Raw genomic sequence first — 25,421 nt, 5'->3', positions numbered from 1 at the left:
TTCCTGGAATTGGCTAGGTAATTCACAAATTTAGCTTATTGAAACAGAGAAGATCTTTTCAAAGACACCCTGAAACGTATCCTTGATTTCAGTGAGCGATGCTCATAAATTGGCTCGACTAATGTATTTGAAATGCATAGTGGAGATTTACAAAAATAATGTTGTGCATATTGGTTTGTGTGTGAGTGCATCCTAAATGGCTAAAAGCAACAAAACAAGGAGAGATGGCGATAGGCCAGACTGAATACTATTTTAATTGTCCACCAGAGGATAGCATCTATTGCTTCCTTTGAGAAAGTCATTAGAACTTGACAATGAGCACCCCGATCCAGGGTGCTACAAAACAGCAGCCTTATCCCGAGGAAGCAAAGTAATTGACTCTGAGAGCAAGATCAAGTGTGGCTACAGGCTCCACTCACGAGATGGGGAGAAGTTGGGGGGTGGGGATTGGATGGGGGAAGGATGGGGGGTGGAAGAGGGAGAACAACACATTTCCACTCTCTCTCCACCTGAACAGCAAACAACTGGGAGAGGGATGGAAACACTCACCCTCTCTATCCTCTGGCGACACTTAACAAAACAATCATGGAGAGAAAGAGAGAACGAGTACGGAAAGGAGTGAAGGGAGGACAGAGTCAGGTGTCTGTGGGGCTTTAGTATATAGCTTGGGCGTTTGTCATTTAGGTCATTTGGGGGTAAATTGGAGTGTGTTGTTCTAGATCAAAACCCAGAACCACAGGGAGGTATGGATGACTGGGGACAATACATTTTCAGCAAGAACTATAGACACAGATCTTCTCTACTTTCCCACTGACAATATATACTGACCAAAAATATAAACGCAACATGTAAAGTGTTGGTCCCAAGTTTCATGAGCTGAAATAAAATATCATAGAAATGTTCCATACGCACAAAAAGCTAATTTCTCTCAGATTTTGTGGACAATTTTGTTTACATCCCTGTTATTGAACATTTCTCCTTTGCCAAGATAATTACACAGGTGCACCTTGTGCTGGGGGAAATGAAAGGCCACTCTAAAATGTGCAGTTTTGTCACACAACTTGAGGGAGCGTATACTTGGCATGCTGACTGCAGGAATGTCCACCAGAGCTGTTACCACATAATTTAATGTTAATTTCTCTACTATAAGCCACCTTTACCGTCGTTTTAGTGAGAAAATACTCACCTTCGATGGCCACTGGCACGCTGAAGAAGTGTGCTCTTCACGGATGAATCACGGTTTTAATTGTACCAGGCAGATGGTACATGGTGTCGTGTGGGTGAGCGGTCTGCTGATGTCAGCAGAGTGCCCCATGGTGGCGGTGGGGTTATGGTATGGGCAGACATAAGCTACGGACAACAAACACAATTGCATTTTATCAATGGCAATGTGAATGCACAGAGATACCGTGACTAGATCCTGAAACCCATTGTCGTGCCGTTCATCCTCCGCCATCACCTCATTTTTCAGCATGATAATGCACAGCCCCATGTTGCAAGCAGGATGTGTACAGAATTCCTGGAAGCTGAACATGTCCCAGTTCTTCCATGGCCTGCATACTGACAAGACATGTCACCCATTGAGCATGTGTGGGATGCTCTGGATCGACGTGTACGACAGAGTGTACCAGTTCCCACCAATATCCAGCAACTTCGCACAGCTATTAAAGAGTGGGACAACATTCCACAGGCCACAAATCTATGTGAAGGAGATGTGTCGCACTACATGAGGCAAATAGTGGTCACACCAGATACTGACTGGTTTTCTGATCCTTTTTTTAAAGGTATCTGTGACCAACATGCATATCTGTATTCTCAGTCCAATCCATATATTAGGTCCTAATGAATTACCTTATATGAACTGTAACTCAGTAAAATCTTTGAAATTGTTGCATGTTGTTTTTATATTTTGTTCAGTAGAGAGAGAGAGAAAGAGAAATATTACCCCAAGGTTTCCTGTTTGAAAAAGCAAGAGGGGACATATCTTAAAAGAACGCTCCTTCTTTGGTGATGTCTTTGGTCCAAAGGAATCCAAGTTGATGATCCCCACAGGAAGGCGTTGCTACTCACATGACACATCGCCACATCACAGCAGCAACACGCCATAGACTCCATCATGCCTGTGTTTTCCTCTGGTTGTCGGAGAATGTGTCTCGGGTTATAAAAGGTGTGGGCAGCAGAGTGCATCGACCCTATCAAGCCAGCCATCCCTCAGCGAGTGTTACCGTGACTCCATTGTCCGTGGATGACTTCCTATAAGGGCCGGTCACCAACTCTATCAGGGAAGCGTGTTTGAGGGTAACCCCACATGACATCACTCCCAATGAGGTCTGCAGATGGACACCCCCTGAGAGTCATCCTTTAATTCCCTTCATCACGACTGTGTTCACACTGGTATTTCACTTCAACCCCAAGTTCCTGCATCCACACAGTTTTGTTGGGACCTATTCTTCTTTCTCTTTTGGTCTTTGTCTTGGAGTTGTACTTTGAAAACCCAGAAATGTCACTTGGGTGTTTGTTTCAGTTGTTGTCTGATTGAGGACTGCCTAGAGACTGGTTCTGTCTGCCATTTTCTCCATACAAAGAAGACGACTCTCTGACTTCAATACATCAACTTACCTTGGGTTGAATGTTGTGTTTTGGCAGTTGAAAAGACTCAGTCTTTAGATTTACGTAGATTTGCTGAAAGGAAAAGTTTAGATGACTTTTCAATGAACTTGAAAAATATATTTTCATCCTTTACTTTCAAAAATGTTGGTTCCATTTGTTCAAATGAAGTTGAAGTCTAAATATTTCTATGTACAGTTCACAATTCAGTTTCACTTTTGTGAACATAGTGTAAGCAGAATTCATTGAAGGCTCTCAGATTTTATGGCTTGCTTTTTGCCTTGCACCTGTGAGAAACAGTAACTTACCGAAATACAGTGCATTTGGAAAATGGATTAAATTGTTTTTTCCCCTCATCAGTCTACACACAATACCCATGATGACAAAGCAAAAACAGGGTTTTACACTTTAAAAAACCTGCAATATCACTTTTACATAAGTATTCAGACTCTTTACGCAGTACTTTGTTGAATAACCTTTAGCAGAGATTACAGCCTCGAGTGTTCTTACGTATGATGCTACAATCTTGGCACACCTGAATTTGGGGAGTTTCTCCCATCCTTCTCTGCAGATTCTCTCAAGCTCTGTCAGGTTGGATGAGGAGTGTCACTGCAAAGCTATTTTCAGGTCTCTACAGAGATGTTCAATCAAGTTCAAGTCCAGGCTCTGGCTGGGCCACTCAAGGACATTGAAACTTGTCCCGAATCCACTCCTGCGTTGTCTTGGCTGTGTGCTTAGGGTTGTTGTCCTGTTGGAACGTGAACCTTCGCCCTAGTCTGAGGTCCTGAGCACACTGGAGCAGTTTTTCATCAAGGATCTCTCTGTACTCCGTTAATCTTTCTCTCGATCCTGACTAGTCTCCCAGTCCTGCCGCTGAAAAACATCCACACAGCATAATGCTGCCACCACCATGCTTCACCGTAGGGATGGTGCCAGGTTTCCTCCAGATGTGACGCTTGGCATTCAGGCCAAAGTGTTCAATCTTGGTTTCATCAGACCAGAGAATCTTGTTTCTCATGGTCTGAAAGTCCTTTAGGTGCCTTTTTGGCAAACTCCAAGTGGGCTGTCATGTGCCTTTTACTGAGGAGTGGCTTCCGTCTGGCCACTCTACCGTAAAGGCCTGATTGGTGGAGTGCTGCAGAGATGGTTGTCCTTATGGAAGGTTCTCCCATCTCTACAGAGGAACTCTGGAGCTCTGTCTTAGTGACCATCGGGTTCTTGGTCACCTCCCTGACCAAGGCCCTTCTCCCCTGATTGCCCAGTTTGGCTGGGTGGCCAGTTCTAGGAAGAGTTTTGGTGGTTCCAAACTTCTTCCATTTAAGAATGATGGAGGCCACTGTGTTCTTGGGGACCTTCAATGCTGCAGAAATGTTTTGGTACCCTTCCCCAGATCTGTGCCTGAACACATTCCAGTCTCTGAGCTCCACGGACAATTCCTTCTACCTCATGGCTTAGTTTTTCCTCTGACAACTGTGGAACCTTATATAGACAGTTGTGTGCCTTTCCAAATCATGTTCAATCAATTGAAGTTACCACAGGTGGACTCCAATCAAGTTGTAGAAACATCTCAATGGAAACAGGATGCACCTGAGCTCAATTTCGAGTCTTCTAGCAAAGGATCTGAATAATTATGTAAATAAGATATTTCTGTTTTTTTTTTCAATTGAGAAAAAATTGCTTTGGCCTTATGGGGTATTGTGTGTAGATTGATGAGGATTTWAAAAAAATATATATATTTTAGAATAAGGCTGGAACGTACATTATTTGGGGAAAAGTTGTGGCGTGGCGAATGTGGCGAAAGATGAGTGATGGAGGATAGAGAGATCTGGGTGCCTGTGCTCGCTGGGTCCTGGCACTTTGTCTTCAAAGGCATTTGGTTACACAGAGGTTTGCATTCTGGGCCCTGTTCAGACAAAACATGAACCAGGTCTGTCTAGGTTAGACATAACAACACTTTGTTGTGCTGTGAGAATGCACAATTGGATTAATTTTAAACCAAGTGTACTGTGTGAGATAAAAAAGTCAACCGGATATAATTTTCAACATGCAACACAAGGAGTGTTGTGTTGCCTCACCCGAAAGTGACTGTATACCTGTTTTGATTGACTATGGCCTTGATCTTAATCCACATGGTGAAGGGAGACGGAGGGTTAATGTGCCTTAAGGATTTTGTTTCAATTAGTTGAAAACATACACCAAGTTATCTCCTTATTAACCTCCATATCTGTTTGATGTATAGAAAGGCAGGAAGACTCCATTCCTCCAGTCTTATATGAGTAAATCTTAAGTGTTTAACAAGGATTGCTGTTGGTGGTAATGACTTCTCTATAAGCACCGTGCAATATGTATAATTAAGTGACACATTTCAGTCAATTTAGATGGACAGACATTTCAGGGGTTTTCATTACMATGCCAATTCCCTGTGAATTATTGAATATTACAGGGGAAGAATGGACTGGATGAGATCAAACCAAATCAAACCAAACCTTATTTGCCACATGCGCAGAATAAAACAAGTGTAGACTTTACCGTGAAATACTTATTTACAAAAGTAGGCTAAAATAAAAGTAATAATAAAAAGTAACACAATAAGAATAACGAGGCTTTATACAGGGGGCACCGGTACCGAGTCAGTGTGCAGGGCTACAGGCTAGTTGAGGTAATCTGTACATGTACAGTTGAAGTCGGAAGTTTACATACACCTTAGCCAAATACATTTAAACTCAGTTTTTCACAATTCCTGACATTTAATCCGAATAAAAATTCCCTGTTTTAGGTCAGTTAGGACCACCACTTTATTTTAAGAATGTGAAATGTCAGAATACTAGTAGAGAGAATGATTTATTTCAGCTTTTATTTCTTTCATCACATTCCCAGTGGGTCAGAAGTTTACATACACTCAATTAGTATTTGGTAACATTGGCTTTAAATTGTTTAACTTGGGTCAAACGTTTTGGGTAGCCTTCCACAAGCTTCCCACAATAAGTTGGGTGAATTTTTGCCCATTACTCCTGACAGAGCTGGTGTAACTGAGTCAGGTTTGTAGGTCTCCTTGTTCGCACATGCTTTTTCAGTTCTGCCTACACATTTTCTATAGGATTGAGGTCAGGGCTTTGTGATGGCGCTCCAATACCTTAACTTTGTTGTCCTTAAGCTATTTTGCCACAACTTTGGAAGTATGCTTGGGATCATTGTTCTTTTGGAAGACCCATTTGTGACCAAGCTTTAACTTCCTGACTGACGTCTTGAGATGTTGCTTCAATATATCCACATAATTCCCTTCCTCATGATGCCAACATGATGCTGCCACCCCCGTGCTTCACGGTTAGGATGGTGTTCTTCGGCTTGCAAGCCTCCCCCTTTTTCCTCCAAACATAATGATGGTCATTATGGCCAAACGGTTCCATTTTTGTTTCATCAGACCAGAGGACATTTCTCCAAAAAGTACGATCTTTGTCCCCATGTGCAGTTGCAAACCGTAGTCTGGCTTTATGATGTCAGTTTTGGAGCAGTGGCTTCTTCCTTGCTGAGCGGCCTTTCAGGTTATGTCGATATAGGACTCGTTTTGCTGTGGATATAGATACTTTTGTACCTGTTTCCTCCAGCATCTTCACAAGGTCCTTTGCTGTTGTTCTGGGATTGATTTGCACTTTTCGCACCAAAGTACGTTCATCTCTAGGAGACAGAACGTGTCTCCTTCCTGAGTGGTGTGACGGCTGCGTGGTCCCATGGTGTTTATACTTGCGTACTATTGTTTGTACAGATGAGCGTGGTACCTTCAGGCGTTTGGAAATTGCTCCCAAGGATGAAACAGACTTGTGGAGGTCTACAACTGTTTTCTGAGGTCTTGGCTGATTTCTTTTGAATTTCCCATGATGTCAAGCAAAGAGGCACTTAGTTTGAAGGTAGGCCTTGAAATACATCCACAGGTGCACCTCCAATTGACTAAATTAATGTCAATTAGCCTATCAGAAGCTTCTAAAGCCATGACATAATTTTCTGGAATTTTTCAAGCTGTTTAAAGGCAGTCAACTTAGTGTATGTATTCTTCTGATCCACTGGAATTGTGATACAGTGAATTATAAGTGAAATAATCTGTAAACAATTGTTGGAAAAATGACTTGTGTCATGCACAAAGTAGACGTCCTAACCCACTTGCCAAAACTATAGTTTGTTAACAAGAAATTTGTGGAGTGGTTTAAAAACACGTTTAAATGACTCCAACCTAAGTGTATGTAAACTTCCGACTTCAACTGTAGGTGGGGGCGAAGTGACTATGCTAGGTAACAAACAAACAGCGAGTAGCAGTAGTGTACAGGGGTGGGATGTCAATGTAAATTGTCCGGTGGCGATTTTTATGGATCCTGGATGGCAGGAAGCTTGGCCCCAGTGATGTACAGGGCCGTTCGCACTACCCTCTGTAGTGCCTTACGGTCAGATGCCGAGCAGTTGCCATACCAGGCGGTGATGCAACCGGGTCAGGATGCTCTCAATGGTGCAGCTGTAGAACCTTTTGAGGATCTGAAGTCCCATGACAAATCTTTTCAGTCTCCTGAGGGGAAAAAGGTTTTGCCGTGCCCTCTTCACGACTGTCTTGGTATGTTTGGACCATGATAGTTTGTTGGTGATGTGGACACCAAGGAACTTGAAACTCCCGACCCGCACAACTACAGCCCCATCGATGTTAATGGGGGCCTGTTCGGTCCGCCTTTTCCTGTCGTCCATGATCAGCTCCTTTGTCTTGCTCACGATGAGGGAGAGGTTGTTGTCCTGGCACCGCACTGCCAGTTCTCTGACCTCCTCCCTATAGGCCGTCTCATCGTTGTTCGTGATCAGGCCTACCACTGTTGTGTTGTCAGCAAACTTAATGATGGTGTTGGAGTCATGTTTGGCCATGCAGTCGTGGGTGAACAGGGAATACAGGAAGGGACTAAGTACACACCCCTGAGGGGCCCCAGTGTTGAGGATCAGCGTGGCAGACGTGTTGTTGCCTACTCTAACCACCTGAGGGCGGCCCATCAGGAAGTCCAGGATCCTGTTGCAGAGGGAGGTGTTTAGTCTCAGGGTCTTTAGCTTAGTGATGAGCTTCGTGGGCACTTTGGTGTTGAACGCTGAGCTCTAGTCAATGAACAGCATGCTCACATAGGTGAGAAAGGGCAGTGTGGAGTGTGATTGAGATTGTGTCATCTGTGGATCTGTTGGGGCAGTATGCGAATTGGAGTGGGTGTCTGGGAGGATACTGTTGATGTGAGCCATGATCAGCCTTTCAAAGTACTTCATGGCTACTGACGTGAGTGCCACGGGGCGGTAATAATTTAGACAGGTTACCTTCAATTCCTTGGGCACAGGGACTATGGTGGTCTGCTTGAAACATGTAGGTATTACAGACTCGGTCAGGGAGAGGTTGAAAATGTCAGTGAAGACACTTGACAGTTGGTCCGCGCATACTTTGAGTACACATCCTGGTAATCCGTCTGGCCCAGCGGCTTTGTGAATGTTGACCTGTTTAAAGGTTTTGTTCACATCAGCTACCGAGAGCGTTATCACAGTCATCCAGAACAGCTGATGCTCTTGTGCATGCTTCAGTGTTGCTTGCCTCGAAGCGAGCATAAAAGGCATTTAGCTCATCTGGTAGGCTCGGGTCACTGGGCAGCTCGCCATTGGATGAATCCCGGAACATATTCCAGTCTGTGCAAGCAAAACAGTTCTGTAGTTTAGCATCCACGTCATCTGACCACTTCTTTATTGAGCGAGTCACTGGTACTTCCTGCTTTAGTTTTTGCTTGTAAGCAGGAATCAGGAGGATATAATTATGGTCGGATTTGCCAAATGGAGGGCGGGGGAGAGCTTTGTGTGCATCTCTGTGTGTGGAGTAAAGGTGGTCTACCTCAGGAGAGCAATACCTTGAGACTTCTTTAATATTAGACATCGTGCACCAGCTGTTATTGACAAAAAGACACACAACCCCACCCCTCGTCTTACCAGAGGTACCGTCTCTTCCACCAGCTCTATGTTGTCGGTTTCTTCGTTCAGCCACGTCTCGTGAAACACAAGATGTTGCAGTTTGCACATTGGCAAGAAGAATGGAAGGCATTGGGAGTTTACTCGCTCGCCTCTGGATTCTCAGAAGGATCCCCGATCTGCGTCCCCTTTTCCGGCGTCTTCACGCAAAAGGCGTGGATCTGGGCCTTTTCCAGTGAAAGCAGGATATCCTTCACGTCGGACTCGTTAAAGGAAAAAGTTTCTTCCAGTCCGTAGTGAGTAATCGCTTTTCTGATGTCCAGAAGTTATTTTCGGTATTAAGAGACGGTAGAAGCAACATTATATACACAATAAGTAAAAAAGTAAGTTATAGAAAAAAAGTTGCACAATTTTGCACAATTGGTTTGGAGGATGTAAAACGTCGGCCATGGTCTTCGGCGCCATCTTATGTGTTAGGCGTTTGTTGGTTTGTGTGCGAGAGTGAAGCAACTAATTTCCATACCATCTGCCCTCTCTGAAATTACACAATGCAACAATGTTGGTATACAGTGGACTTTTATAAAATTACAATTTCTCCTCTTCTGATTGCGTTCGAGTACAGTGGCGTTCTGTATTACCTGAGCAACGCCCCTTACTGCGAGCCATCATAAACGCCAATCTACAGCCTGATTGTTGTTGACTGCATTCCCCAGCCCCATGTCATACGGCTGCTCCACAGAGGCTGGCAGGGGAGGGCGGGGCAAGGGAGGAAGGGAGGGGTTAGGGGTGGACGTCAAATGGGAGCCAGATCACTCCCGAGGAGGGATGGGAGGCGACAGTCGGCTCCCCAAGCCCAGTCCATTTGTCAGTTTATGTTAATTAGTGTCAAGTACAAGTGCAGTCGGAGCGAATGACCTGAGTGGGACGTCAAACCCACCGTGGACCCAGTGTCTCCTCTCCTCCCTCCCTTCCTCATCCACCCGTCCCTCATTCAGTACAGAATTTACTGAAAAAGGACATGTTTTTATCCAGGGGAGAGGACAGAGCGAAATTCCCTGACATTTCCATAGGCCTCTGTTTATCCCCCAGCCCCGACGGACTGGTGCAGCCCAAGATCCACTTTAACATCTTAATAGGAAAGTGTGTTAACGCACGTCTTTACCTCCCTCTTTGACATGAGCGAATTAGGTGTCAAAAGGATTTCTGCTGACTTTAATTGAATCTGCCCAGCGCGGAAAAGGAAATCTGAATTTAAAATAACCTATTAGGCTTATCAAGTAATGTTTGGTTGAGTTTGGCAGGTAGCACTGTGACTCTTGCGTTCTCTTCCCCTTTCCCTCCCCCACCAGTAAGTTGTTTATGAGGTGAGTTGGGTGAGGAGAAGGGGGGCGTGTTCCACAACAGCATGGGCTTCTCTCACTCTTCGTTATCCTATAATAAGTTGTGGCTTGCCAGTTTAGTTTTTTGAGCTCCCACAGGAAAAGCCTTGAGCTGGGATTTAGGCTAGAGATGAGTGCGAGAGATTGCAGTGTGTACCTATGAGGGATGGGCTGATGGATTCCACGCGAGTCGATTGCAAAGAGGATGGTTGTTCATTTTTCCCTCCTTTTCTCCATTCCCTCTAGCCTTCCTATCTTTCCGAGATAGCTCTTTGGAGGAGATGCACCTGTTAACATAAATAAGTCTGGAGTTAAACACCCGGAATGACAAAATGGAACCTGTGTCTTTTGATATACAGTATATGGGAATGTAGCTGTGATATTTAGCATAGGCAATGGTGGAAAAAATACACTATTCTCATACTACTTGAGTAAAAGTCTAAAAGTATTTGGTTTTAAATATACTTAAGTATCAAAAGTAAAGGTAGCTGCTAAAATATACTTAAGTATCAAAAGTAAAAGTAAGAATAATTTTAAATTCCTTATATTAAGCAAACCAGATGGCACTATTTTTATTGACGGATAGCCAGGGTCACACTCCAACAATCAGACATAATTTAAAAACAAAGCATTTGTGTTTAGTGAGTCTGCCAGATCAGAGGCAGTAGAGATGACAGATCAGAGGCGGTAGGGATGACCAGGGATGTTGTCTTTATAAGTGTGTGAATTGGACCATTTTCTGTCCTGCTAAGCATTCAAAATGTAATGAGTACTTTTGGGTGTCAGGGAAAATGTATGGAGTAAAAAGTACATACTTTTCTTTAGGAATCTAGTGAAGTAAAAGTAGTCAAATATAAATAGGTAAGTACACATACCGCAAAACACTACTCAAGTAGTACTGTAAAGTATTTTTACTTTAGTACTTTACACCACTGACCGTAGGCTATTGCCAAAGGACAACTAGTTTCTCACTTTTACAAATGTATAACCCCTCAATGAATCTGAAACGTTTCCCTCTCACTGACATAAGGCCTTGTCAATGCCCCCGGCCTCCTATCTATTCTCTCCCCCAAACTTTATCATTTCCTAGCAGAGTGTGAGCTATTGATGAAAGATTTTGCTCCTCCTTTGCACTGTGAAGAACCAATCAAGTCCACAAACCGCCATTAACTTTTGGTTGTCATGGATCCCTACACTTGATCAATAGCCTTCACATATCATTACAGCTTGGAGCCTCTAAGGCAAGTGCCTTGTTCTTCACGCCAAGCTGGTGTAAATCTTTCTTAGAAATTGCCTGGGATCCGCACTTTTTAGTCATTGCAGGCTAAATGTATTGCCCTGACTCGACAAGGCAGGGGCCAGATTTATTTGAACAGTGGTGCTTGCTCTGGTATATTGAAGTTGAGAACCGCCTGTATCACTTCATAAATCATGTTTAAATGCTCTACTATCTTCTGCTGTTCAGGTAAATGGCCAACCACAGTAGAGTTATGCATCCCCTTACTGTAAATTGGATAACATACTATGTGATATGCACATTGACTCTGTACCGGCACCCCCCTGTATATATTGTTATTTTTTTACTGCTCCTCTTTAATTACTTCTTACTTTTATCTCTTATTCTTATCTGTATTTTTTTAAACTGCACTGTTTAAAGGAGCTCGTGAGTAAGCATTTCACTGTAAGGTCTACACCTGTTGTATTCGCGCATGTGACTAATACGATTTGATTTGAAATGCATTTTGTATAGCGATTCTCTGAAGACAGTCATTTTGCCTAACAAATCAAACTCAAGCCACATTCTGGCCATTTTATATGATTCAGTCAATTTGATATTTAGTTTCATTATAGTGGAAGCTGCAATATAAAATATAAATTTAACTTGATTCACATTGTGTTTTAGAAAGATCATTTATTTGTTTAATTTCATAAATGTTTTGATAATTCTCATTTTGCGGAGGGGCGTAATGGTACCGAACCGTTCGGTACATGAACCTCGGTTCGGTCCGCACTGTGAACCCAAATTAATACATAAAAAAAGATAGATAAAAAATTAAAACACTAGGTCTATAGACAATGCCTATACTGCTTTGTAGGCCTCTTGATTAAATATAAACTCCTTTTTTTTTTTTTTCAGGCCATTCCGTAGAGCCTGTACACATTGTAATCAAAATTAAAATCTTAATTGGAGCATTTCAAATGGTCCTTTTGTGAGGCGCAGCTGGGAACTAGTTCTGTACGATGGCGAGTGGTGGGGTTGATAAACCAGAATTGGAGGATCTTCCATCATCGTTTAAATCTCCCGTTTGGGAACATTTGTCTTCCCAGTAGATTACAACGGCGATGGACAGAGAGAGTATGTTGCCACTGCTCAACGAGAATAGCCAATGCAAATGTTGACACATTTACGCCGACATCACCCCAGTATTCCTACCGGAGCAAGACTGAAACGCAAAAAGACAACAAAACAACTTAATCTCCCCTCTGCATTCAAGCAGCCCTTTTGCAGCTTATTTTGACTGGGTAAAATAAATTAAAGAGTGATGKGTATGTTTATAGCCATGGATATGCGCCCATTCTCGGTGGTTGAGAAGAATAGGGGGTTTCAGCATCTCATGAAAAGTGCTTGAGCCACGTTACAAACTTTGTCCTCTCACACCCTTTTCAGCAAACCGATGGTACCCACTCTTTATGAGCAAGATAAAGCCAAAGTTGTCAATTAATTGTCCAATGTACCCTGTATTGCGCTTACTACAGATGGCTGGACCTCCAGGGCTACAGAGAGCTATTTAACACTGACAGCCCATCACATTACCCCGGAGTGGCAAATGAGAAGTACCGTGCTATATTAACCCTTTATGAGAGTCACAGAAGTGTGGATATTTTTGTCTTTGTAAGAAAACATTATAGCATAGTCCTATACAATGTCTGAGCCATGTTTATATTGCACTTTATTTTAGTGTTGTTGTTGAGTAATCATGGGTTTTCATTTAAGAAAATACAAAGTGTTGGTATTCCTGATTGTGCTCTCATCAGGTATTATATGACTCATGATCATATATGGAATCATATATGATCATTTGATCATGGATGATCAAATCCCCGAGCTGACAAGGTACAAATCTGTCGTTCTGCCCCTGAACAGGCAGTTAACCCACTGTTCCTAGGCCGTCATTGAAAATAAGAATTTGTTCTTAACTGACTTGCCTAGTTAAATAAAGGTAAAATTAAATTWAAAAAAGACACAAAAGACAATAATACAAGAAACAACACTTCTATTGCCTCTCCCTCTACGATACGCACTCCCGGTTTGGTTTGGAGCGAGTAGTTGCATTCCGCTTTGCTCCACAGGTAGTATTACAGGTAGTATTACATTTCATTTCATTACAGTACAACAGTTTGATTTGTTTGATCTTAGCTGGCTACATAGCCGTCTTTGTATCCAAGATAATTGTGTAGTCTAGAGTAATTGTCGAGGTTACCTAGCCAGTTAGAGGTTACCTAGCCAGCTACACTTTCAAATAAAGTCAACAACGCAGCCACTGCTAGCTAGCCTATTTCACCAGCCAGCAGTACTATATCATTTTAGTCAATAAGATTTTTTTTGATTTTTTTTAATAATTTATTTTTTATTTTTTATTTTTTGCAACGTAAGCTTAACTTTCTGAACATTCGAGACGTGTAGTCCACTTGTCATTCCAATCTCCTTTGCATTAGCGTAGCCTCTTCTGTAGCCTGTCAACTATGTGTCTGTCTAGTCCCTGTTCTCTCCTCTCGCACAGACCAATACAAACGCTTCACACCGCGTGGCCGGCTGCTACTCTAACTGGTGGTCCAGCGCCCGACCCCACGTGAGTTCCAGGTCTCAGGCAGCCTCTGGAACTGCCGATCTGCGGCCAACAAGGCAGAGTTCATCTCAGCCTATGCTTCCCTCCAGTCCCTCACTTCTTGGCACTGACGGAAACATGGATTACACTGATAAACTGCTACTCCTACTGCTCCTCCTCGTCTGCCCCGTGTTCTCGCACACCCGAGAGCTTCTGGTCAGCGGGGTGGTGGCACTGGGATCCTCATCTCTCCCAAGTGGACATTCTCTCTTTCTCCCCTGACCCATCTGTCTATCGCCTCCTTTGAAATCCATGCTGTCACAGTTACAGCCCTTTCAAGCTTAACATCCTTATCATTTATCGCCCTCCAGGTTCCCTTGGAGAGTTCATCAATGAGCTTGAGCCCTGATAAGTTCCTTTCCTGAGGATGGCTCACCTCTCACAGTTCTGGGTGACTTTAACTCCCCAGTCTACCTCCCTTCATTCCTCTCTGCCTCCTTCTTTCCACTCCTCTCCTCTTTTACCTCACCCTCTCACTTCCCCCTACTCACAAGGCAGGCAATACGCTTGACCTCATCTTTACTAGATGCTGTTCTTCCACTAATCTCATTGCAACTCCCCTCCAAGTCTCCGAGCACTATCTGTGTTATCTTTTTCCTCCTCTCTCTCCAAACTTCCCACGCACTCACCCTATCGATTAATGCCCTACCGGATGGTATCGGCGTCCGCCCAACCTTCGCTTTCTCTCCCCCGCTACTCTCTCCTCTTCCATCCTATCATCTCTTCCCTCTGCTCAAAACCTTCTCCAACTATCTCCTGATTCTGCTCCTCAACCCTCCTCTCCTCCCTTTCTGCATCCTTTGATCTCTATGTCCCCTATCTCCCAGCCCCGGCTTCCGGACTTCGGTACTACGGCTCTTCCCCTCCTGCTACCGTGGCTCGACGCGACTCATTTGCGAGCTCACAGAACAGGGCTTCGGGCGCGAGGCGGATAACTGGAGAGAAACTGCGCCTCCCTGCGACCTGCATCCTTTCACTCCCTCCTCACACACTCCTCCTCTTCTGTCTCTGCTGCTAAAGCAATTTCTACACTCTAAATTCCAAGCATTGCCCTCAGAACCTAGAAGCTCTTGCCCCCTCTTTCTCTCTGATCCTCCTCCCCCTCCTCCCCCCTCCTCCTCTCTGCTGATGACTTCGTCAACCATTTTGAAAAGAAGGTCGACGACATCCGATGTTGGCTAAGTCAAACGACACCGCTGGTTCTGCTCACACTGCCCTACCCTGTGCTTGACCTCTTTCTCCCCTCTCTCTCCAGATGAAATCTCGCTCTTGTGACGGCCGGCGCCAAAACAACCTGCCCGTTTGACCCTATCCCCTCCTCTCTTCTCCAGACCATTTCCGGAGACCTTCTCCCTTACCTCACCTCGCTCATCAACTCATCCTTGACCGCTGGCTACGTCCCTTCCGTCTTCAAGAGAGCGAGAGTTGCACCCCTTCTGAAAAAACCTACACTCGATCCTCCGATGTCAACAACTACAGGACCAGTATCCCTTCTTTCTTTTCTCTCCAAAACTCTTGAACGTGCCGTCCTTGGCCAGCTCTCCTGCTATCTCTCTCAGAATGACCTTTCTTATCCAAATCAGTCAGGTTTCAAGACTAGTCATTCAACTGAGACTGCTCTTCTCTGTGTCACGGAGGCGCTCCGCACTGCTAAGCTAACTCTCTCTCCTCTTGCTCTCATCCTTCTAGACCTATCGGCTGCCTTTGATACTGTGAACCATCAGATCCTCCTCTCCACCCTCTCCGAGCTGGGCATCTCCGGCGCGGCCACCCTTGGATTGCGCCCTACCTGACAGGTCGCTCCTACCAGGTGGCGTGGCGAGAATCTGTCTCCACACCACGTGCTCTCACCACTGGTGTCCCCCAGGGCTCTGTTCTGGCCCTCTCCTATTCTCGCTATACACCAAGTCACTTGCTCTGTCATATCCTCACATGGTCTCTCCTATCATTGCTATGCAGACGACACACAATTAATCTTCTCCTTTCCCCCTCTGTAACCAGGTGGTGAATCGCATCTCTGCATGTCTGGCAGACATATCAGTGTGGATGACGGATCACCACCTCAAGCTGAACCTCGGCAAGACGGAGCTGCTCTTCCTCCCGGGGAAGGACTGCCCGTTCCATGATCTCGCCATCACGGTTGACAACTCCATTGTGTCCTCCTCCCAGAGTGCTAAGAACCTTGGCGTGATCCTGGACAACACCCTGTCGTTCTCAACTAACATCAAGGCGGTGACCCGTTCCTGTAGGTTCATGCTCTACAACATTCGCAGAGTAGACCCTGCCTCACGCAGGAAGCGGCGCAGGTCCTAATCCAGGCACTTGTCATCTCCCGTCTGGATTACTGCAACTCGCTGTTGGCTGGGCTCCTGCCTGTGCCATTAAACCCCTACAACTCATCCAGACGCCGCAGCCCGTCTGGTGTTCAACTTTCCCAAGTTCTCTCACGTCACCCCGCTCCTCCGCTCTCTCCACTGGCTTCCAGTTGAAGCTCGCATCCGTTACAAGACCATGGTGCTTGCCTACGGAGCTGTGAGGGGAACGGCACCTCCGTACCTTCAGGCTCTGATCAGGCCCTACACCCAAACAAGGGCACTGCGTTCATCCACCTCTGGCCTGCTCGCCTCCCTACCTCTGAGGAAGTACAGTTCCCGCTCAGCCCAGCAAAACTGTTCGCTGCTCTGGCACCCCAATGGTGGAACAAACTCCCTCACGACGCCAGGTCAGCGGAGTCAATCACCACCTTCCGGAGACACCTGAAACCCACTTCTTTAAGGAATACCTAGGATAGGATAAAGTAATCCTTCTAACCCCCCCCCCCTCCTTAAAAGAGTTAGATGCACTATTGTAAAGTGGTTGTTCCACTGGATATCATAAGGTGAATGCACCAATTTGTAAGTCGCTCTGGATAAGAGCGTCTGCTAAATGACTTAAATGTAAATGTAAATGTAATGAATCATGGTGTACCAACACTTTGTATTTTCTTAAATAAATACAAATGAACTACAGTGACTGTTGGCATTTAAATCTCCCTCTCTACCGAAACCAAACCGTGATCCCAATACCGCAATACGTACCGAACCGTGGGCTTGGTGAACCGTTACACCCCTACATCCAACTTGTAATATCAGCCCTTAATCTCCAACTCCAAAGGCTGGAGTAGCTGACAATATACTATAGGTGATTTATGTCATAATTATTTCTCTGTAGATCTCTTATCCACCAAAGTGGACGTGATGTCTTCCCTTTGGCATGCACTGTTAGTGGATTCTGTAAAAGGTGTCTGTTACTCTGCTTACAGATTCCAGGGCTGGAGAGGGAGCACCGAGAGCGGTCGACCATGCGGTCATCGGAGGAGTGGTGGCTGTGGTTGTCTTTGCCATGCTCTGTCTACTCATCATTTTGGGACGGTACTTTGCAAGACACAAAGGTATGTGACGAAGCCTTTTGTTTTCTATCTAGAAGCACCTCTGTGGAATCACAAGGTTAAACATTTTAAAAGAGCACAGACACACTATCATTTTATGATTTATTTTACTCAGTGTCATACTAGTATTGTCCAGAGCAATCAGAAAACCACTTCCCTCTCCCCCCAAACTCTGTTTTAGAAATTCTACCATACCTCCTGAGCCCCATCTTATTTTCTCTCTGTTATGGCTACTGTACTTTTGAAGGGGTCTTCTTTGGAGTGCAGCCAATAGTTTGGTTTTGATTCCAAATTACTCCTTGCCCTTCTCCATTCAATCTGGGCTATCGCCTTTATTATCAGGCCCAAAACTGTTGGGATGTGAATAATCCCTGTCGGAAATGAAGTTTGAAGTGGATTGCTCATTCACACACGTTCGTTGAACTTGACAAGGTTAATTTGGAGGCATGAGCCGAGCTGAAGCTGAATCTTGAGCATCCCTTGGTTTGGCTTGTTTCATGGAAATCAAATAATAGATTTTCATGTGCAAATCTTGAATGCCAACCAAGGAATCCCAACAGAGGGGTKTGCAGTGCCAAATAAAGAATTTACCTACCAGAATTAAAAACCTAGTACCTGATGTATAATTTTGAAGCTACAGTTTCCATTAGAGTTTGTGTAGACGTGCCAAAGGCATACATTTTAGGAGATAATACAATATACAGTCGTGGCCAATAGTTTTGAGAATGACACAAATATTAATTTCCACAAAGTTTGCTGCTTCAGTGTCTTTAGATATTTTTGTCAGATGTTACTATGGAGTTYTGAAGTATAATTACAAGTATTTCATAAGTGTCAAACGCTTTTATTGACAATTACATTAAGTTGATGCAAAGAGTCAATATTTTTCAAGACCTCTGCAATCCGCACTGGCGTGCTGTCACTTAACTTCTGGGCCACATCCTGACTGATGGCAGCACATTCTTGCATAATCAATGCTTGGAGTTTGTCAGAATTTATGGGTTTTTGTTTGTCCACCCGCCTCTTGAGGATTGACCACAAGTTCTCAATGGGATTAAGGTCTGGGGAGTTTCCTGGCCATGAACCCAAAATATCAATGTTTTGTTCCCCGAGCCACTTAGTTTTCACTTTTGCCTTATGGCAAGGTGCTCCATCATGCTGGAAAAGGCATTGTTCGTCACCAAACTGTTCCTGGATGGTTGGGAGAAGTTGCTCTCTGAGGATGTGTTGGTACCATTCTTTATTCATGGCTGTGTTCATAGGCAAAATTGTGAGTGAGCCCACTCCCTTGGCTGAGAAGCAACCCCACACATGAATAGTCTCAGGATGCTTTACTGTTGGCATGATGCAGGACTGATGGTAGCGCTCACCTTGTCTTCTCCGGACAAGCTTTTTTCCGGATGCCCCAAACAATCGGAAAGGGGATTCATCAGAGAAAATGACTTCACCCCAGTCCTCAGCAGTCCAATCCCTGTATCTTTTGCAGAATATCAGTCTGTCCCTGATGTTTTTCCTGGAGAGAAGTGGCTTCTTTGCTGCCCTTCTTGACTCCAGGCCATCCTCCAAAAATGTTCACCTCACTGTGCATGCAGATGCACTCACACCTGCCTGCTGCCATTCCTGAGTAAGCTCTGTACTGGTGGTGCCCCGATCCCGCAGCTGAATCAACTTTAGGAGACGGTCCTGGCGATTGCTGGACTTTCTTGGGCACCCTGAAGCCTTCTTCACAACAATTGAACCGCTCTCCTTGAAGTTCTTGATGATCCGATAAATGGTTGATTTAGGTGCAATCTTACTGGCAGCAATATCCTTGCCTGTGAAGCCCTTTTTGTGCAAAGCAATGATGACGGCACGTGTTTCCTTGCAGGTAACCATGTTTGACAGAGGAAGAACAATGATTCCAAGCACCACCCTCCTTTTGAAGCTTCCAGTCTGTTATTCGAACCCAATCAGCATGACAGAGTGATCTCCAGCCTTGTTCTCGTCAACACTCACACCTGTGTTAACAAGAGAATCACTTTTGTGTCCTTTTGTGGCAGAGCTGAAATGCATTGGAAATGTTTTTGGGGGATTCAGGTCATTTGCATGGCAAAGAGGGACTTTGCAATTAATTGCAATTCATCTGATCACTCTTTATAACATTCTGGAGTATATTCAAATTGCCATCATACAAACTGAGGCAGCAGACTTTGTGAAAATGTATATTTGTGTCATTCTCAAAACTTTTGCCACGACTGTATATTTTACAGTTAACCTGATGGGTCGTTTTGGTTCAATGATTTGCTTGTTAATGTCAAGGAAACGTATCAGTAGGCATTCATGAGCTTAGGAATGAAGTGTCCATTTTGATCAATTTTTAAATTCCTTATCCTTTCCCTCCTTCAGGTACCTACTTCACGCATGAAGCTAAAGGAGCCGACGATGCAGCAGATGCAGACACGGCCATTATCAACGCAGAGGGGGGCCACAACAATTCGGACGAGAAAAAGGAGTACTACATATAGAAATCACAGGGTCCAAATACTGTCCCCTGTGGGACACCATACTGTCTTTGGGTGAGGGGTGCTTGGGGTTTAAGTATGGTTGGGTAGGGGGGGTAGGATGGGTTGGTTTTAGTGGTGATTGCCAGGGATTGAACAATGTATAGTCCAGTCTGTGCAGCTGAAGAGGAACAGTTTTGTGTGTATAAGGTGGAAAGATAGGGAAGGGAGAGTAGGTTTTTGGTAAGGGTGGGTAGGGAGGGAGGGGGGTTTGGGGGTTGCCAGATGTTGCCAGAAATCACTGTAGAGCTTCACCATTCGACACCTCCCAAAACTGCTGGTACGAATTTTGTTTAGTTCAACCATTTGCAGAAAATTCTGTGCCTTGTTCTGAATTTCTTTTCTATTCATTCTTCTTTTTCCCCCCGTCAACATGCCGTTGCTCCTCACCGTTCCCTCTTTCACTCTCTTCATTATGATTGTGCTGTTGGCTTTCCTATGAGTGTTGAATTACACAGTGGCTCTGTTCATCTCTCCCACTGTGTTCGCACACACGTTCTCTTCTGCATACCAAAACCTCAGAAGAACCCAATTTCCACTAAACTGTGAGCAGGCCTAGTCTCAAGCCACTACCTTTCTTTTTTTCCAAACCTTTTGATAACTCCAAAACACATCCAACGCTTTACGTATCATCTTCGAAAAATGTACATGAGGAACATATTACACATAAATAACATTACCCCCCTCTTTAAAACACACACACCAAAATATAATCTAAAGGAAGACAATGGAGGACAGTTGGTCTCAAACTGTCCTTGTTTTCATTTTATCTGAGCCAATTCCTATTCACTGTGGATGACTTGTATTCTTTCCTCTCTCTTCAATTTGTTTTTCTTATTAGATATGCCAGCACATTTAAAACATTGGTACTATTTGGAATAAGCAAAGTAGAAGGCACATTATTTCACCCTCGCTATGCTGAACTTAAAAGCATTTTCAATTCACTATTTTTACCTTTTATTCTCTGTACAATGATGTTTTTGTTCTGTTCCAATGAATGGAACCGCAATCCCCCTGCAGGCATTTCATGTTTTATGATGACATTTTGGGGTTTTACATCGTCTCTCTCATTCAGAAATATTTTTGACAAACAACAAAACATTTTTAAAATAATTTGTTTTTAATGGTTTCTTTGGTGGTGTATACTCACCCGTTGTCTTTCAATCAAGCTGCCTCGCTTTAGCCAAGCTGTAATAAAGTTGGTAAAAAAAAAGGTAACACTGATAGGATTAATTTCAATAAGAAATTACCGGAAGACATCTCCAAACTAATAAATGAATGTTGACTGTCAAAGGTGAATATCCTCATTATAATACATATATCAATCTACTGTAGGTTGTGAGGTACTAACTGCAATCAACATTTATAAAGCGATACTACCTTCATATTGTTACATGCTGAACAGTCAAATCTCACATGTAGAGTAGTTGTATTTTTCCAGCCTTGTGTATAAATTAGAACTAGAGGATTTAAAAGGGTTATAGGATTTTAAAGGAGATGGTGATACATAGGTGATCATAGCTTCTGTATGAGCAAAGGACCTACAATCATTGTCTAAGGCATTTTTTCAAAGGATATGATTTCAATACAAAACATAATCTCAAAACAATTCAGACGCACCAGAACGAATAGTTCCAACAATATACAAACTATGTCCAGACATTATATTTACACCAATGTATTATACACAAACCCGTGCCAGGAAATATTTTTTACAACCTAGTGGAATTTCATGACAGAATAGTTTTGTGTTTTTTCTGATTATCACAAGCTGTTTGTTGTGAGTTTTGTCACTCCATATTGTAAAACACTCATGACAGTTGAGGAGCATGTGTGTCACTCGGAATTACCACGGGAGACAGGGCCTTATTTCCCCTACTATCACACCCCAGCCTCTGGACTGTACATGGTCTTGTCCTGATGCAACAATTTTCAGTTGCCCAAACAGTCAGCCAACACAACACTGCATGTATGTGAGTGTGAACCTCTAAAACAACATAATACAGTCTCCTATTTTTCTTTCTTTACAAATGATCTGCCTAAGCTTAAAGATGATACAATGTGGAAGGGCCAGTTAGGGAGAGTTGGGGAATGCCAAAAGTACTTTTGGGGGAACTGTTACTTTTCATTTCTACATCACTACAGTAAACATTGCTGTTGAATTTAGTTACTGTCCTGCTGAGGTTGTTGACCTGACAATTAGGTTGAAAAGATGTTGTTGCTTACGTGTTTGATTTGATGTTTATTCCGAATATAATATCTTGAACAAGAAGCTACCACTGATTTAATACTGTATGACGACAATGCTGGTTGTTTATCGGGACAGTGGTGGCTTTCTGGCTCGTTTAAATGCTCCATTTTAGACTGTGACTTCATGTGAAACATTTTGGATCCCCTCTGTTGTTTCAATAGATCAAACAACAGAGAGAATGTAACCGTCTTTTAGATTGAGGTTGTGTGACTTGTATTTAACAGTGAGCATTATTTTGCTTTGGTCAAAAGTGTGGTGGCTTCCATTCAAAACTGGACCTTAAAAAGTCTGTTCATACAAAGTGAACACATCTATTCACTCATTCTGTAGGTTGGCATTTTAATACATGTACTCACAACTGTGTGGACTGGGTCGATGTACAGTACCAGTCAAAAGTTTGGACACACCTACTCATTCAAGGGTTTTTCTTTATTTGTACTATTTTCTACATTGTAGAATAATAGTGAAGACATCAAAACTATTAAATAACACATATTGAATCATGTAGCAACCAAAAAAGTGTTACATTTTACATTCTTCAAAGTAGCCACCCATTGCCTTGATGACAGCTTTGCACACTCTTGGCATTCTTTCAACCAGCTTCAGGAGGTAGTCACCTGGAATGCATTTCAATTAACAGGTGTGCCTTGTTAAAAGCGAATTTGTGGAATTTCTTTCCTTCTTAATGCGTTTGAACCAATCAGTTGTGTTGTGACAAGGTAGAGATGGTATATAGAAGATAGCCCTATTTGGTAAAAAAAAACATATTTTGGCAAGAACAGCTCAAATAAGCGAAGAGAAATAACAATCCATCATTACTTTAAGACATGAAGGTCAGTCAATCCGAAAAAGGTAAAGAACTTTGAACGTTTCTTTAAGTGCAGTCGCAAAAACCATCAAGCGCTATGATGAAACTGGCTCTCATGAGGACTGCCACAGGAAAGGAAGACCCAGAGTTACATCTGCGGCAGAGGATGAGTTCATTAGAGTTACCAGCCTCAGAAACTGCAGCCCAAATAAATGCTTCACAGAATTCAAGTAACAGAAACATCTCAACATCAACTGTTCAGAGGAGACTGTGTGAATCAGGCCTTCATGGTCGAATTTCTGTAAAGAAACCACTACTAAAGGACACCAATAATAAGAAGAGACTTGCTTGGGCCAAGAAATACGAGCAATTGACATTAAACAGGTGGAAATCTGTCCTTTGGTCTGATGAGTCCAAATTTTCGATTTTTGGTTCCAACCGCCTTGTCTTTGTGAGACGCAGAGTAGGTGAATAGATGATCTCTGCATGTGTGGTTCCCACTGTGAAGCATGGAGGACGAGGTRTGATGGTGTGGGGGTGTTTTGCTGGTGACACTGTCGTTGATTTATTTAGAATTCACGGCACACTTAACCAGCATGGCTAGCACAGCATTCTGCAGCGATACGCCATCCGATCTGATTTTCGCTTAGTGGGACTAACATTTGTTTTTCAACCGGACAATGACCCAAAACACACCTCCAGGCTGTGCAATGACTATTTGACCAAGAAGGACTGTGATGGAGTGCTGCATCAGATGACCTGGCCTCCACAATTACCCAACCTCAACGCAATTGAGATGGTTTGGGATGAGTTGGACAGTAGAGTGAAGGAAAAGCAGCCAACAAGTGCTCAGCATATGTGCAAACTCCTTCAAGACTGTTGGAAAAGCATTCCAGGTGAAGCTGGTTGAGAGAATGCCAAGAGTGTGCAAAGCTTTCAAGGCAAAGCGTGGCTATTTTGAAGAATCTAAAATATATTTTAATTGAAAACGTTTTAGTTTACTACATGATTCCATATGTGTTATTTCATAATTTTGATGTCTTCACTATTATTCTACAATGTAGAAATAGTAAAAAATWAAGAAAAAACATTGAATGAGTAGGTGTGTCCAATCTTTTGACTGGTACTGTATATGTTTCTGCTTAACCTTTTACTGGTGTGTGTTGTCGTTTGTAATGGTGACCACTGTCAGAACCAATAGGAAACAGGAGTGTATTGGGGAAAGTATATGCAACTCGAGCGTAGTTGACATAAAACAAATGTTAATTTGTATGATCACCTACTTAAAGGGAAACTCCACCCCAAAACTATATTTTGGTATTTGTTTCATTAGTCCATTGTTGATATAGTCCCAAAATGTTTTGCATGTCAGCAATCAAGTTTTGAAGATATATAACTGTCAAAATACACAAAATACATAAATATAGCTGCGTTTTGAATCATATGATGCGAAATAGATCATACCGGCTCGATTTATGTATTTTGAAAGTTTTGGGATGGAATTTTCCTTTAACCCTGGTGAAATGAACAGCAAATCAAATACAATTCGATGATGGACAACAATTTGGGCGGGTGTAACAAGTCCAGAGATGTGTGGAATTAGTTTGATATTTGAGTATAGAATGTCATTTTTGTAATTTCTGTTTCTGTGTGTTATCAGTTTTTTCTTCTTCATGAAATGTCCCCTTTGTTACTCATGCTACAGTTAATTTGGTAGTCTTAGTGTTGATTATTTCTTTTTTATTTTATCAAATTACTTTTTACATTTCTTTGTTAATGCCCTGTCTCAGGTTCATGTGCATTGAATGGTGTGATTGCATCTCAGGTAGAATGCAAAGTCTAAGGCCCACCACACATTGATGAAGTATATATATAAAAAAGTACACCAATCATTTTAGATCAAGAGACAACTGGTGATTTGTTTTGCATTTAAGCTGTACATGTTTTATGAATTTTCTTAAATATTCGGTGCACTGTATAAGATGTTTAAGTATTTTTTTGTATAGACATAGTTCACAATGAAAGAGTACTCCGTTTGTTAAAATGATGCAGGAACAGAACACACAGCTGTGGCTGTGCAACTATCAATTTAAACATGTCTCGGACGTTTAGTTTTTCTTCCAGAACGTTTGGTCGTTTATCACTTCATTGTTTTTCGGTTGATTATTTTAGTTTTTCTGCTGTACTAGGGCAATGTTAATGTGTATTAATGAAGAAAAATATATCCACATTCCCATACACATTTTGTATTGGTTCATAAATAGACATTTTTACAAAAAATGAAGAGTTCTTGTCTTAATAAAAAAGAAAAAGATATTAATGTTCAAAGTAACTTGTGTATGTGTTGTTTTTCATTTTTCCTTTCATTCTTTTCATGTATAAAGAGACAAAATGTGGTGCTTAATATTGGATGGATGGCCTCACATGTTTTCAGAGCCGTTACATAGTCCGTTAACCCCTTTTTGTGGTTTGAGGAGCATATTAAGAACAAGCTCATCCTCCAAACCAATACAGTTCTGCTACGAATATCATGACATCTTCATCACACACATAACCCACAT

At 42.9% G+C, this 25,421-nt stretch overlaps 1 protein-coding gene across 4 annotated transcripts in view; it reads left to right on the top strand.

Moving 5' to 3' along the window:
• The window catches only part of LOC111951005 (cell adhesion molecule 1-like), a 648,521-nt gene extending 623,329 nt beyond the window's left edge, over nucleotides 1-25,192 (top strand). For all 4 annotated transcript variants that reach the window (XM_070434393.1, XM_023968962.2, XM_070434392.1 and 1 more), the window contains 2 exons: nucleotides 17,136-17,264; nucleotides 19,647-25,192. In XM_070434393.1, coding sequence (XP_070290494.1) covers nucleotides 17,136-17,264; nucleotides 19,647-19,765 — 248 coding nt within the window. In that variant the 3' untranslated portion in view covers nucleotides 19,766-25,192. The remainder of the gene's footprint in view (nucleotides 1-17,135; nucleotides 17,265-19,646) is intronic.
• Nucleotides 25,193-25,421: the final 229 nt, after the last annotated feature.

This window comes from Salvelinus sp. IW2-2015, linkage group LG23 (assembly GCF_002910315.2).
Source record: "Salvelinus sp. IW2-2015 linkage group LG23, ASM291031v2, whole genome shotgun sequence".
NCBI classification, from domain to species: Eukaryota; Metazoa; Chordata; class Actinopteri; order Salmoniformes; family Salmonidae; genus Salvelinus; species Salvelinus sp. IW2-2015.
Note: the sequence above shows the minus strand (reverse complement) of the source record. Positions and strands in the feature narration are given on the sequence as shown.